Source organism: Balaenoptera physalus (assembly GCF_965194825.1).
Source record: "Balaenoptera physalus genome assembly, contig: HAP1_SCAFFOLD_620, whole genome shotgun sequence".
Taxonomy (NCBI): domain Eukaryota; kingdom Metazoa; phylum Chordata; class Mammalia; order Artiodactyla; family Balaenopteridae; genus Balaenoptera; species Balaenoptera physalus.
In genome coordinates, this window is record NW_028126128.1 from 336,029 (window position 1) to 348,581 (window position 12,553).

Below are 12,553 nucleotides of genomic sequence, written 5' to 3' on the forward strand. Positions count from 1 at the left end.
CTAGTGTCATTCAGCAATGTGATGACATGGGAATGGAGCATTATGATGGCAAATGTTCTGGAGCATTGTGATGACAAGCGCATGGAGAATTGTGATTACAGGGGCCATGGAGCATTGTGATGACAATGGCATGGAGCATTGAGATGACAGTGGGCATTGAGCATTGTGATTACAAAGACCATGAAGCATTGTGATGACAGGGGCCTTGGAGCATTGTGATGACAATGGTCATCAAGCATTGTGATGACAGGGTTCATAGAGCATTGTGATGAGAAAGACCATGGAGCATGGTGATGACAGAGGGCATGGAACATTGTGATGACAAGGCCATGTACCATTGTGATGACAAGGGCAGGGAACCTTGTGGTGACCGGGGTCATGGAGCATTTTGATGACAACTTTCATGGAACGTTGTGATGACAGGCGTCATGGAGCATTGTGTTGAAAGGGAACATGGAGCAGTGTGATTACAGGGTCCATGGAACATTGTGAATAAATAGGCCATGGAACAATATGATGACAGGGGTCATGTAGCATTGTGATGACAGGGTCATGGAGCATTGTGATTACAGTGCTTATGGGGCACTGTGATGACAGGGGGCATGGAGCATTGTGATGAAAATTGTCCTGCAGCATTGTGATGACAGCAATCACAGAGGATTGGGATGAAAGGTATCATGCAGCATTGTGATGACAACGGTCATGGATCATTTTGATGACAGGGGTCATGGAGCGTTGTGTTGACACGGGCATGGAGCATTGTAATGATAGGATATCTGGAGCATTGTGATGAAAAGGGGATGGAGCATTTTGATGACAGCGTCCAAGGAGCATTGTGCTGACAATGGCATGGAGCCTTGTGATGAAAAGGGTACTGGAGCACTGTGAGGAAAGGAATCATGGATCATTGTGATGACAGGGCTCATGGAGCTTTGTGATGACAAGGGTCATGGAGCATTGTGATAACACGGTCAAGGAACATTGCGAAGACAAGAATTCTGGAGCATTGTGATGAAAGGGCATGGAGCATTGTGATTAAAGGTGACAAGGAGCATAGTGAAGATATGGGCAGAGAACTTTGTGATGACAGGGGTCATGGAGCATTGTGATGAAAAGTGTCATGGAACATTGTACTGACAGGGATCATGGAGCTTTTTGGTAAGAGAGGCCTTGGAGATTTGTGGTGGCAGGCGTCTTGGGCCATTGTGATGACAGCAGTCTTGGAGCATTGTGATGAAAGGGGTCATGGAGCACCGTGATTACAGGGGCCATGGAGCATTGTGAATACAAAGGCTATGGAGCATTGAGATGACAGGTTTCATGGAGCATTGTGATGAAAGTGATCATGGAGCATTGTGATGACAAGAGTCCTGGAACCTTGTGATGACACGGTTCATGGAGCATTGTGATGACAAGGACCATGGCGAGTTGTTATGACATCAGTCATGGGGCATTGTGATGACAGTGGTCATCTAGAATTGTGATGAAAGGTATCATGGAGCACTGTGATGACAGGGGCCATGGAACATTGTGATGACAAAGGCCATGGAGCATTGTGATGAAAAGTGTCATGGGACATTTTGATGACATTGGCATGGAGCATTATGATGACAAGAGTTCTGGAGCATTTTTTTTTCTATAATGAATAAATGTATTGTCTTACAAAAATCATTGTCTAGAAATATGGGAATACAAGAAAAGATATTTGCAGTCAGGTTTCTAGTGGTCAACAGCCAGTACAATTCATAAAGGGGGAAAATCAAAGATTCCAAACCCACATGACAAATTCTTCCTAACAGATGTTAAAGCTTTTAACCCAAAAGGTTTGTGTTTTCAAGCATGTTGCAGAGGATCAAGGATTTGATCCTGGCCAAGATCAGGAAAAAGCAAGAAGTGATGATCTCAGATTTAGAAGAGCGCTTAAAGAAGGAGGAGAAGACCCGCCAGGAACTGGAAAAGGCCAAAAAGAAACTGGACGGCGAGACCACGGACCTACAGGACCAGATCGCTGAGCTCCAGGCGCAGATTGACGAGCTCAAGATCCAGGTGGCCAAGAAGGAGGAGGAGCTGCAGGGCGCCCTGGCCAGGGGTGACGACGAGACGCTGCACAAGAACAACGTGCTTAAAGTTGTGCGAGAGCTGCAAGCCCAGCTTGCTGAGCTGCAGGAAGACTTTGAATCCGAGAAGGCTTCGCGGAACAAGGCGGAAAAGCAGAAGAGGGACTTGAGTGAGGAGCTGGAAGCTCTGAAGACAGAGCTTGAGGACATGCTGGACACCACAGCAGCTCAGCAGGAGCTGCGCACCAAACGTGAACAAGAAGTGGCAGAGCTGAAGAAGGCTCTTGAGGAGGAAACGAAGAACCACGAGGCTCAGATCCAGGACATGAGGCAGCGGCACGCGACCGCCCTGGAGGAGCTCTCGGAGCAGCTGGAGCAGGCGAAGCGGTTCAAAGCAAATCTGGAGAAGAACAAGCAGGGCCTGGAGACAGACAACAAGGAGCTGGCGTGCGAGGTGAAGGTGCTGCAGCAGGTCAAGGCCGAGTCTGAGCACAAGCGGAAGAAGCTGGACGCCCAGGTCCAGGAGCTCCACGCCAAGGTCTCGGAAGGAGACAGACTCAGGGTGGAACTGGCCGAGAAAGCGAACAAGTTACAGAATGAATTGGATAATGTCTCAACTCTTCTAGAAGAAGCAGAGAAAAAGGGTATTAAGTTTGCCAAGGACGCAGCTGGTCTTGAGTCTCAACCCCAGGACACACAGGAGCTTCTTCAGGAAGAGACATGACAGAAACTGAACCTGAGCAGTCGGATCCCGCAGCTGGAGGAGGAGAAGAACAGCCTTCAGGAGCAGCAGGAGGAGGAGGAGGAGGCCAGGAAGAACCTGGAAAAGCAGGTGCTGGCCCTGCAGGCCCAGTTGACAGATACCAAGAAGAAAGTAGATGATGACCTGGGGACAATTGAAAGTTTGGAAGAAGCCAAGAAGAAGCTCCTTAAAGACGTGGAAGCACTGAGCCAGCGCCTGGAGGAGAAGGCCCTGGCCTACGACAAGCTGGAGAAGACCAAGAACCGCCTGCAGCAGGAGCTCGATGACCTGCTGGTGGACCTGGACCACCAGCGCCAGATCGTCTCCAACTTGGAGAAGAAGCAGAAGAAGTTCGATCAGCTGTTAGCAGAAGAGAAGAACGTCTCTGCCCGCTACGCGGAAGAGCGAGACCGGGCCGAAGCAGAGGCCAGAGAGAAGGAAACCAAAGCCCTGTCCCTGGCCCGCGCCCTTGAGGAGGCCCTGGAGGCCAAGGAAGAGTCTGAGCGGCAGAACAAGCAGCTGCGGGCAGACATGGAGGACATGATGAGCTCCAAGGACGACGTGGGCAAGAACGTTCATGAACTTGAAAAATCCAAACGGTTCCTAGAGCAGCAGGTGGAGGAAATGAGGACCCAGCTGGAAGAGCTGGAAGATGAGCTTCAGGCTGCAGAAGACGCCAAGCTTCGCCTGGAGGTCAACATGCAGGCCATGAAGGCCCAGTTCGAGAGGGACTTGCAGGCCAGAGATGATCAGAACGAGGAGAAGAAGCGGCTCCTCGTTAAACAGGTGTGGGAGCTGGAGGCTGAGCTGGAGGATGAGTGGAAACAGCGGGCCCTTGCTGTGGCTTCAAAGAAGAAAATGGAAATAGACCTGAAGGACCTGGAAGCGCAGATCGAGGCTGCAAACAAAGCTAGGGATGAAGTGATCAAGCAGCTCCGCAAACTTCAGGCTCAGATGAAGGACTACCAACGTGAATTAGAAGAAGCTCGTGCATCCCGGGATGAGATTTTTGCTCAGTCCAAAGAGAGTGAAAAGAAACTGAAGAGTCTGGAAGCAGAAATCCTTCAACTGCAGGAGGAACTTGCCTCATCTGAGCGAGCCCGCCGACACGCCGAGCAGGAGAGAGATGAGCTGGCGGATGAGATTGCCAACAGCGCCTCTGGCAAGTCTGCGCTGCTGGATGAGAAGCGGCGTCTGGAGGCACGGATAGCGCAGCTGGAGGAGGAGCTTGAAGAGGAGCAGAGCAACATGGAGTTGCTCAACGACCGCTTCCGCAAGACCACGCTGCAGGTGGACACGCTGAACGCAGAGCTGGCGGCCGAGCGCAGCGCCGCCCAGAAGAGCGACAATGCGCGCCAGCAGCTGGAGCGGCAGAACAAGGAGCTGAAGGCCAAGCTGCAGGAGCTGGAGGGCGCTGTCAAGTCCAAGTTCAAGGCCACCATCTCGGCCCTGGAAGCCAAGATTGGGCAGTTGGAGGAGCAGCTTGAGCAGGAGGCCAAGGAAAGAGCAGCCGCCAACAAACTAGTCCGTCGTACCGAGAAGAAGCTGAAGGAAATCTTCATGCAGGTTGAGGATGAACGCCGCCATGCCGATCAGTATAAAGAACAGATGGAGAAGGCCAATGCCAGGATGAAGCAGCTCAAACGGCAGCTGGAGGAAGCAGAGGAAGAAGCTACACGTGCCAACGCGTCTCGGCGCAAACTCCAGCGGGAACTGGATGACGCCACCGAGGCCAACGAGGGCCTGAGCCGCGAGGTCAGCACGCTGAAGAACCGGCTGAGGCGAGGAGGCCCCATCAGCTTCTCCGCCAGCCGATCTGGCTGGTGCCAGCTGCACATCGAGGGCGCTTCCCTGGAGCTGTCGGATGATGACACAGAAAGTAAGACCAGTGACGTCAATGAGACGCAGCCACCCCAGTCTGAGTAGATCCAAGGAAGCCGGGGGAGGCGATACCGAGGGACACGCAGGAAGTCACCCAGCGCCCCGGCCCCGGGGGCCCCCCTGCAGATCTGGGGGACTGGCGAACTGCACGACTCCTTCCTGAGAGATCAACTGTGTCTTAAGGACTTGCAGCCTACACAACTGTCTCCTGCTTCAGATTTAGGTACAATTGCTCCCCTTTTTATATATATATACACAAAACCTACACATATTAAACAGATCGTCTCATCATTGCGTCTATTTTCCATATATCCATCAAGAGACCATTTTATAATACATGTTAAGAAGAGAACCCTTTTTCAAACAAACTCTAGACCCCGTTGCCGGTCGCTGGGGCAGCCCCGGGGTTGCTGCCCAGTCGCTCTGCATGCTCTGTCGTACGGACAGCTACCTTAGTTTTGTGTTCATGTGGCCCCTGCCTCCTCAGCCACGTAAAGTCTCTTTTAGAACGTCGTGGAACCTAAACTGCACTTGTAGCTCTCATTTCCTTCAAATAATGATCAACACTATTTCAGTGAGCAAACTGTGAAAGGGGCTTTGGAGAGATTAGGAGGGGTGGGTTGGATGGGGGGAAGCGGCATCCGTGTGGGGTGGCCATGCCCACCTCCCTCGAGTCGTGGTGTGCCCGTATCTCTTCACGTCAACTGTCCTCGGCCCAGTCTGTGCATAGGAAGAACGGTGGCCACCACCCAGCTGAGGCCCCGGGGGCAGCCATCACAGTGACTTCAGGATGGCCTCCTGAGGCCCCGGCTTCCCCAGTGTGCTCCTCGCTTCTGGAGCGAGCAGCTGCAGGCCCCTGAGCAGCAGCTCGGGGCATACCCTCCCTCGCCAGCCAGGCTCTCATGCTGACCTTGCAAATTCAGCCGCTGCTTTGAGCCCAAAATGGGAATATTGGTTTTGTGTCCGAGACTTGTTCCAAGTTTGTTGGTGAGGTTGACAGAATCTCGAGAACAGATGCCACCTGCCTGAATGTTGACATGCCAGTGGATGTGACTCCTTTTTCATTTCTCCTTTCCCCTCCCCCTTGGGACAGTGTTACAGTGAACACTTAGCATTCTGTTTTTGGTTGATAGTTAATCAAACTGACATTACAGAAAGTGCCTTAGACACTACAGTACTAAGACAATGTTAAATATATTATTTGCCTCTGTAACAATCTAATGTATTAAGTTTCGACTGCTTCATATATCATGTACCTCTCTAGTCAAAGTGGTATTATAAACATTCAGACTTCTGGAGCATTTTGATGACAAGGGCATGGAGCACTGTGATTACAGGGGCCATGGAACATTGTGATGGCAAAGGCCATGGAGCATTGTGATGACAAGTGTCATGGAACATTTTGATGACATTGGCATGGAGCATTATGATGACAAGAGTTCTGGAAAATTTTGATGACAAGGGCATGGAGCACTGTGATGACAGGGGCCATGGAGCACTGTGATGGCAAAGGCCATGGAGCATTGTGATGACAAGTGTCATGGAACATTTTGATGACATTGGCATGGAGCATTATGATGACAAGAGTTCTGGAGCATTTTGATGACAAGAGCATGGAGCACTGTGATGAAAGGGGCCATGGAACTCTGTGATGGCAAAGGCCATGGAACATTGTGATGACAAGTGTCATGGGATATTTTGATGACATTGGCATGGAGCATTATGACGGCAAGAGTTCTGGAGCATTTTGATGACAAGAGCATGGAGCATTGTGATGACAGGGCCATGGAACATTGTGATGGCATAGGCCATGGAGCATTGTGATGACAAGTGTCATGGGACATTTTGATGACACTGGCATGGAGCATTATGATGACAAGAGTTCTGGAGCATTTTGATGACAAGGGCATGGAGGATTGTGATGACAGGGCCCATGGAGCATTGTGATGAAAAGAGCCATGGAGCATTGTGATGACAGGCATCATGGAGCATTGTGAAGAAAGGGGCCATGGGGAATTGTAATGACAATAGAGAAATGTGATGAAAATGGTCAGCGAACATATTGATTAAAGTGGTCATTGAGAATTGTGATGAAAAGTGAAATAGAGCATTGTGATGACAAAGGTCATGGAGAACTGTGATGACCAGGGTCATGTAGCATTGTGATGACACGTTCATGGAACATTGTGATGACAAGAATTCTGGAGCACTGTGATGACAAGGGCCATGGAGCATTGTGATGCCACGGTCATGGAACATTGTGATGACAAAATTCAGGAGCATTGTGAGGAAAACTGCATGGAGCATTGTGATCATAGGGGACATGGAGCATTGTGATGACATGGGCAGGGAACACTGTGATGAGAGGTGTTATGGAGCAATATGATGACAAGTGTCATGGAGCATTGTGATGAGAGGGGCCTTGGAGAATTGTGATGACAGGCGTCATGAGGCATTGAGATGGCAGTGGTCATGGAGCATTATGATGAAAGGTGTTTTGGAGCACTGTGATTAAAGGGGCCATGGAGCATTGTGAATAAAAAGGCCATGGAGCATTGAGATGACAGTGGTCATGGAGCACTGTGATGAAAGTGGTAATGGAACATTGTGATGACAAGTGTCCTGGGACCCTGTGATGACATGGTTCATGGAGCATTGTGATGACAATGGTCATGGCGAATTGTGATGACAATTTCATGGGGCATTGTGATGGCATTGGTCATCTAGAAATGTGATTAAAGTTATTATGGAGCACAGTAATGAGAGGGGCCATGGAGCATTGTGATGACAAGTGTCATGGAGAATCGTGATGACAAATGCCATGGAGAATTGTGATGTGAGGTGAAATTGGGCATTGTGATGAAAGAGGTCATGGAGTACAGGGATTACAGGGGCCATGGAGCATTGTGATAACAAATGACATGCAGAATAGTGATGACAGGCATCATAGAGCATTGTGATGACAAGTGCTATTTAGCATTTTGATGACATGGGTCATGGAGCATTGTGATGACATGGGCCATGGAGCGTTGTGAAGACAAGATTCATGGAGCATTGTGATGACACGGGCATGAAGCATGGTGATGACAACGGACTTGGAGCATTGTGATGACAAGGGCATGGAGCATTGTGATTACAGGAGACATGGAGCATTGTGATGACATTGGCAGGGATCATTGTGATGACAGGGGTCATGGAGCATTGTGATGACAAGTGTCTTGCAATATTGTGCTGACACAGATCATGGAGCATTTTGATAAGAGTGGCCTTGGAGCACAGTGATGAGAGACGTCATGGGGCATTATGGTGACAGTGGTCAAGGAGCATTGTGATGAAAGTGTTCATAGAGCAACGCGATTATCGTTACAATAGAGCATTGTGAATACAAAGGCCATGGAACTTTGAGACAACAGAGTTCATGGAGCATTGTGATGAGAAGGGTCTTGGAACCTACTGATGACACGTTTCGTACAGTATTGAGATCAGAAGGGCCAAGGCAAATTGTGATGACACGTGTCATGGGGCATTGTGATGACATTGGTCATCTTGCATTGTGATGACAGTGGTCATGTAGAATTTTGATTAAAGGTATCATGGAGCACTGTGATGAAAAAGGCCAAGGAACATTTTGATGACAAGTGTCATTGAGCAATGTGATGACACGGGAATGGAGCATTATGATGACAAGTGTTCTGGAGCATTGTGATGACAAGGGCATGGAGCATTGTGATTACAGGGGCCATGGAGCATTGTGATGACAACGGCATGGAGCATTGTGATGACAGTGGTCATTGAGCATTGTGATTACAAAGACCATGAGGCACTGCAATGACAGGGGCCTTGGAGCATTGTGATTACAGGGCTTATGGGGCACTGTGATGACAGGGGGCATGGAGCATTGTGATGAAAATTGTCCTGGAGCTTTGTGATGACAGCAGTCACAGAGAATTGGGATGAAAGGTATCATGCAGCATTGTGATCACAACGTTCATGAATCATTTTGATGACAGGGGTCATGGAACATTGTGATAACAAGGTTCATAAAGCATCTTGATGACAGGGTTCATGGAACATTGTGTTGACACGAGCATGGAGCATTGTAATGATAGGATATCTGGAGAATTGTGATGAAAAGGGGATGGAGCATTTTGATGACAGTGTCCAAGGAGCATTCTGCTGACGATGGCATGGAGCATTGTGATGAAAAGGGTACTGGAGCACTGTGAGGAAAGGAATCATGGATCATTGTGATGACAGGGGTCATGGAGCTTTGTGATGACAAGGGTCATGGAGCATTGTGATGACACGGTCAAGGAACATTGCGATGACAAGAATTCTAGAGCATTGTGATGACCAGGGTCATGTAGCATTGTGATGACACGTTCACGGAACATTGTGATGACAAGAATTCTGGAGCATTGTGATGACAAGGGTCATGGAGCATTGTGATGCCACGGTCATGGAACATTTTGATGACAAAATTCTGGAGCATTGTGAGGAAAACTGCATGGAGCATTGTGATCATAGGGGACATGGAGCATTGTGATGACATGGGCAGGGAACACTGTGATGACAGGTGTTATGGAGCAATGTGATGACAAGTGTCATGGAGCATTGTGATGAGAGGGGCCTTGGAGAATTGTGATGACAGGCGTCATGAGGCATTGAGATGGCAGTGGTCATGGAGCATTATGATGAAAGGTGTTTTGGAGCACTGTGATTAAAGGGGCCATGGAGCATTGTGAATACAAAGGCCATGGAGCATTGAGATGACAGTTGTCATGGAGCATTGTGATGAAAGTGGTAATGGAACATTGTGATGACAAGTGTCCTGGGACCCTGTGATGACATGGTTCATGGAGCATTGTGATGACAATGGTCATGGCGAATTGTGATGACAATTTCTTGGGGCATTGTGATGGCATTGGTCATCTAGAAATGTGATTAAAGTTATTATGGAGCACAGTAATGAGAGGGGCCATGGAGCATTGTGATGACAAGTGTCATGGAGCATCGTGATGACAAATGCCATGGAGAATTGTTATGTGAGGTGAAATTGGGCATTGTGATGAAAGGGGTCATGGAGTACTGGGATTACAGGGGCCATGGAGCATTGTGATAAGAAGTGACATGCAGAATAGTGATGACAGGCATCATAGAGCATTGTGATGACAAGTGCTATTTAGCATTTTGATGACATGGGTCATGGAGCATTGTGATGACATGGGCCATGAAGCATTGTGAAGACAAGATTCATGGAGCATTGTGATGACACGGGCATGAAACATGGTGATGACAACGGACTTGGAGCATTGTGATTACAGGAGACATGGAGCATTTTGATGACATTGGCAGGGATCATTGTGATGACAGGGGTCATGGAGCATTGTGATGACAAGTGTCATGCAATATTGTGCTGACAGAGATCATGGAGCATTTTGATAAGAGTGGCCTTGGAGCACAGTGATGAGAGACGTCATGGGGCATTATGGTGACAGTGGTCAAGGAGCATTGTGATGAAAGTGCTCATAGAGCAACGCGATTATCGTTTCAATGGAGCATTGTGAATAAAAAGGCCATGGAACATTGAGACAACAGAGTTCATGGAGCATTGTGATGAGAAGGGTCTTGGAACCTACTGATGACACGTTTCGTACAGTATTGAGATCAGAAGGGCCAAGGCAAATTGTGATGACACGTGTCATGGGGCATTGTGATGACATTGGTCATCTTGCATTGTGATGACAGTGGTCATGTAGAATTTTGATTAAAGGTATCATGGAGCACTGTGATGACAAACGCCAAGGAACATTTTGATGACAAGTGTCATTGAGCAATGTGATGACACGGGAATGGAGCATTATGATGACAAGTGTTCTGGAGCATTGTGATGACAAGGGCATGGAGCATTGTGATTACAGGGGCCATGGAGCATTGTGATGACAACGGCATGGAGCATTGTGATGACAGTGGTCATTGAGCATTGTGATTACAAAGACCATGAGGCACTGTGATGACAGGGGCCTTGGAGCATTGTGATGACAATGGTCATCAAGCATTGTGATGACAGGGATCATAGAGCATTGTGATGAGAAAGACCATGGAGCATGGTGATGACAGAGGCCATGAAATATTGTGATGGCAAGGCCATGTACCATTGTGATGACAAGGGCAGGGAATCTTGTGGTGACAGGGGTCATGGAGCATTTTGATGAACGCTTTCATGGAACGTTGTGATGACAGGGATCGTGGAGCATTGTGTTGAAAAGGGACATGGAGCAGTGTGATTACAGGATCCATGGAGCATTGTGAATACATAGGCCATGGAACAATGTGATGACAGGGGTCATGTAGCATTGTGATGACAGGGTCATGGAGCATTGTGATTACAGGGCTTATGGGGCACTGTGATGACAGGGGGCATGGAGCATTGCGATGAAAATTGTCCTGGAGCATTGTGAAGACAGCGGTCACAGAGGATTGTGATGAAAGGTATCATGCAGCATTGTGATGACAACGGTCATGAATCATTTTGATGACAGGGGTCATGGAACATTGTGATAACAAGGTTCATAAAGCATTTTGATGACAGTGGTCATGGAGCATTGTGTTGACACGGGCATGGAGCATTGTAATGATAGGCTATCTGGAGCATTGTGATGAAAAGGGGATGGAGCATTTTGATGACAGGGTCCTAGGAGCATTGTGCTGACAATGGCATGGAGCATTGTGATGAAAAGGGTACTGGAGCACTGTGAGTAAAGGAATCACGGATCATTGTGATGACAGGGGTCATGGAGCTTTGTGATGACTAGGGTCATGGAGCATTGTGATGACACGGTCAAGGAACATTGCGATGACAAGAATTCTGGAGCATTGTGATGAAAGGTCATGGAGCATTGTGATGAAAGTGGTCATGGAGCACCGTGATTACAGGGGCCATGGAGCATTGTGAATAAAAAGGCTATGGAGCATTGAGATGACAGGTTTCATGGAGCATTGTGATGAAAGTGATCATAGATCAATGTGATGACAAGAGTCATGGAACCTTGTGATGACACAGTTCATGGAGCATTGTGATGACAAGGACCATGGCGAATTGTGATGACATCTGTCATGGGGCATTGTGATGACAGTGGTCATCTAGAATTGTAATGAAAGGTATCATGGAGCACTGTGATGACAGGGGCCATGGAACATTGTGCTGACAAAGGCCATGGAGCATTGCGATGACAAGTGTCATGGGGCATTTTGAGACATTGGCATGGAGCATTATGATGACAAGGGTTCTGGAGTATTTTGATAACAAGGGCATGGAACATTGTTATGACAGGGGACATGGAACCTTGTGATGGCAAAGGCCATGGAGCATTGTGATGACAAGTGTCATGGGACATTTTGATGACATTGGCATGGAGCATTATGATGACAAGAGTTCTGGAGCATTTTGATGACAAGGGCATGGAGCATTGTGATGACAGGGCCCTTGGAGCATTGTGATGAAAAGGGCAGGGAACATTGTGATGACTGGGTTCATGGAGCATTGTGATGAAAGGGGCCATGGAGCATTGAGATGACAGGCGTTTTGATGTATGGTGATGACAGTTGTCATGGGGCATTGTGATGACAGAGATCATGGAGTAACATGATAACAGGGGCCATGGAGCATTGTGATGAGAGGTGTATTGGATCATTGTGATGAAAATATTAATGGATCGGGCTTCCCTGGTGGCGCAGTGGTTGGGAGTCTGCCTGCTAATGCAGGGGACACGGGTTCGAGCCCTGGTCTGGGAAGATCCCACATGCCGCGGAGCGGCTGGGCCCGTAAGCCACAACTGCTGAGCCTGCGCGTCTGGAGCCTGTGCCCCGCAGC

The 12,553-nt window shown here is 48.5% G+C and overlaps 2 protein-coding genes across 2 annotated transcripts; both read left to right on the top strand.

The window, feature by feature from the left end:
- Positions 1-1,839: 1,839 nt before the first annotated feature.
- On the top strand, positions 1,840-5,048 carry LOC309653579 (uncharacterized protein; the record flags this gene model as incomplete). Its single annotated transcript, XM_082478482.1, has 1 exon — positions 1,840-5,048. The coding sequence occupies one exon, from the start codon at positions 1,840-1,842 to the stop codon at positions 2,779-2,781; it is 942 nt and encodes a 313-aa protein (XP_082334608.1). The 3' UTR covers positions 2,782-5,048.
- Positions 2,939-4,725, top strand: LOC309653580 (myosin heavy chain, embryonic smooth muscle isoform; the record flags this gene model as incomplete). Its single annotated transcript, XM_082478483.1, has 2 exons — positions 2,939-2,959; positions 3,013-4,725. The coding sequence occupies 2 exons, from the start codon at positions 2,939-2,941 to the stop codon at positions 4,723-4,725; spliced, it is 1,734 nt and encodes a 577-aa protein (XP_082334609.1).
- Positions 5,049-12,553: the final 7,505 nt, after the last annotated feature.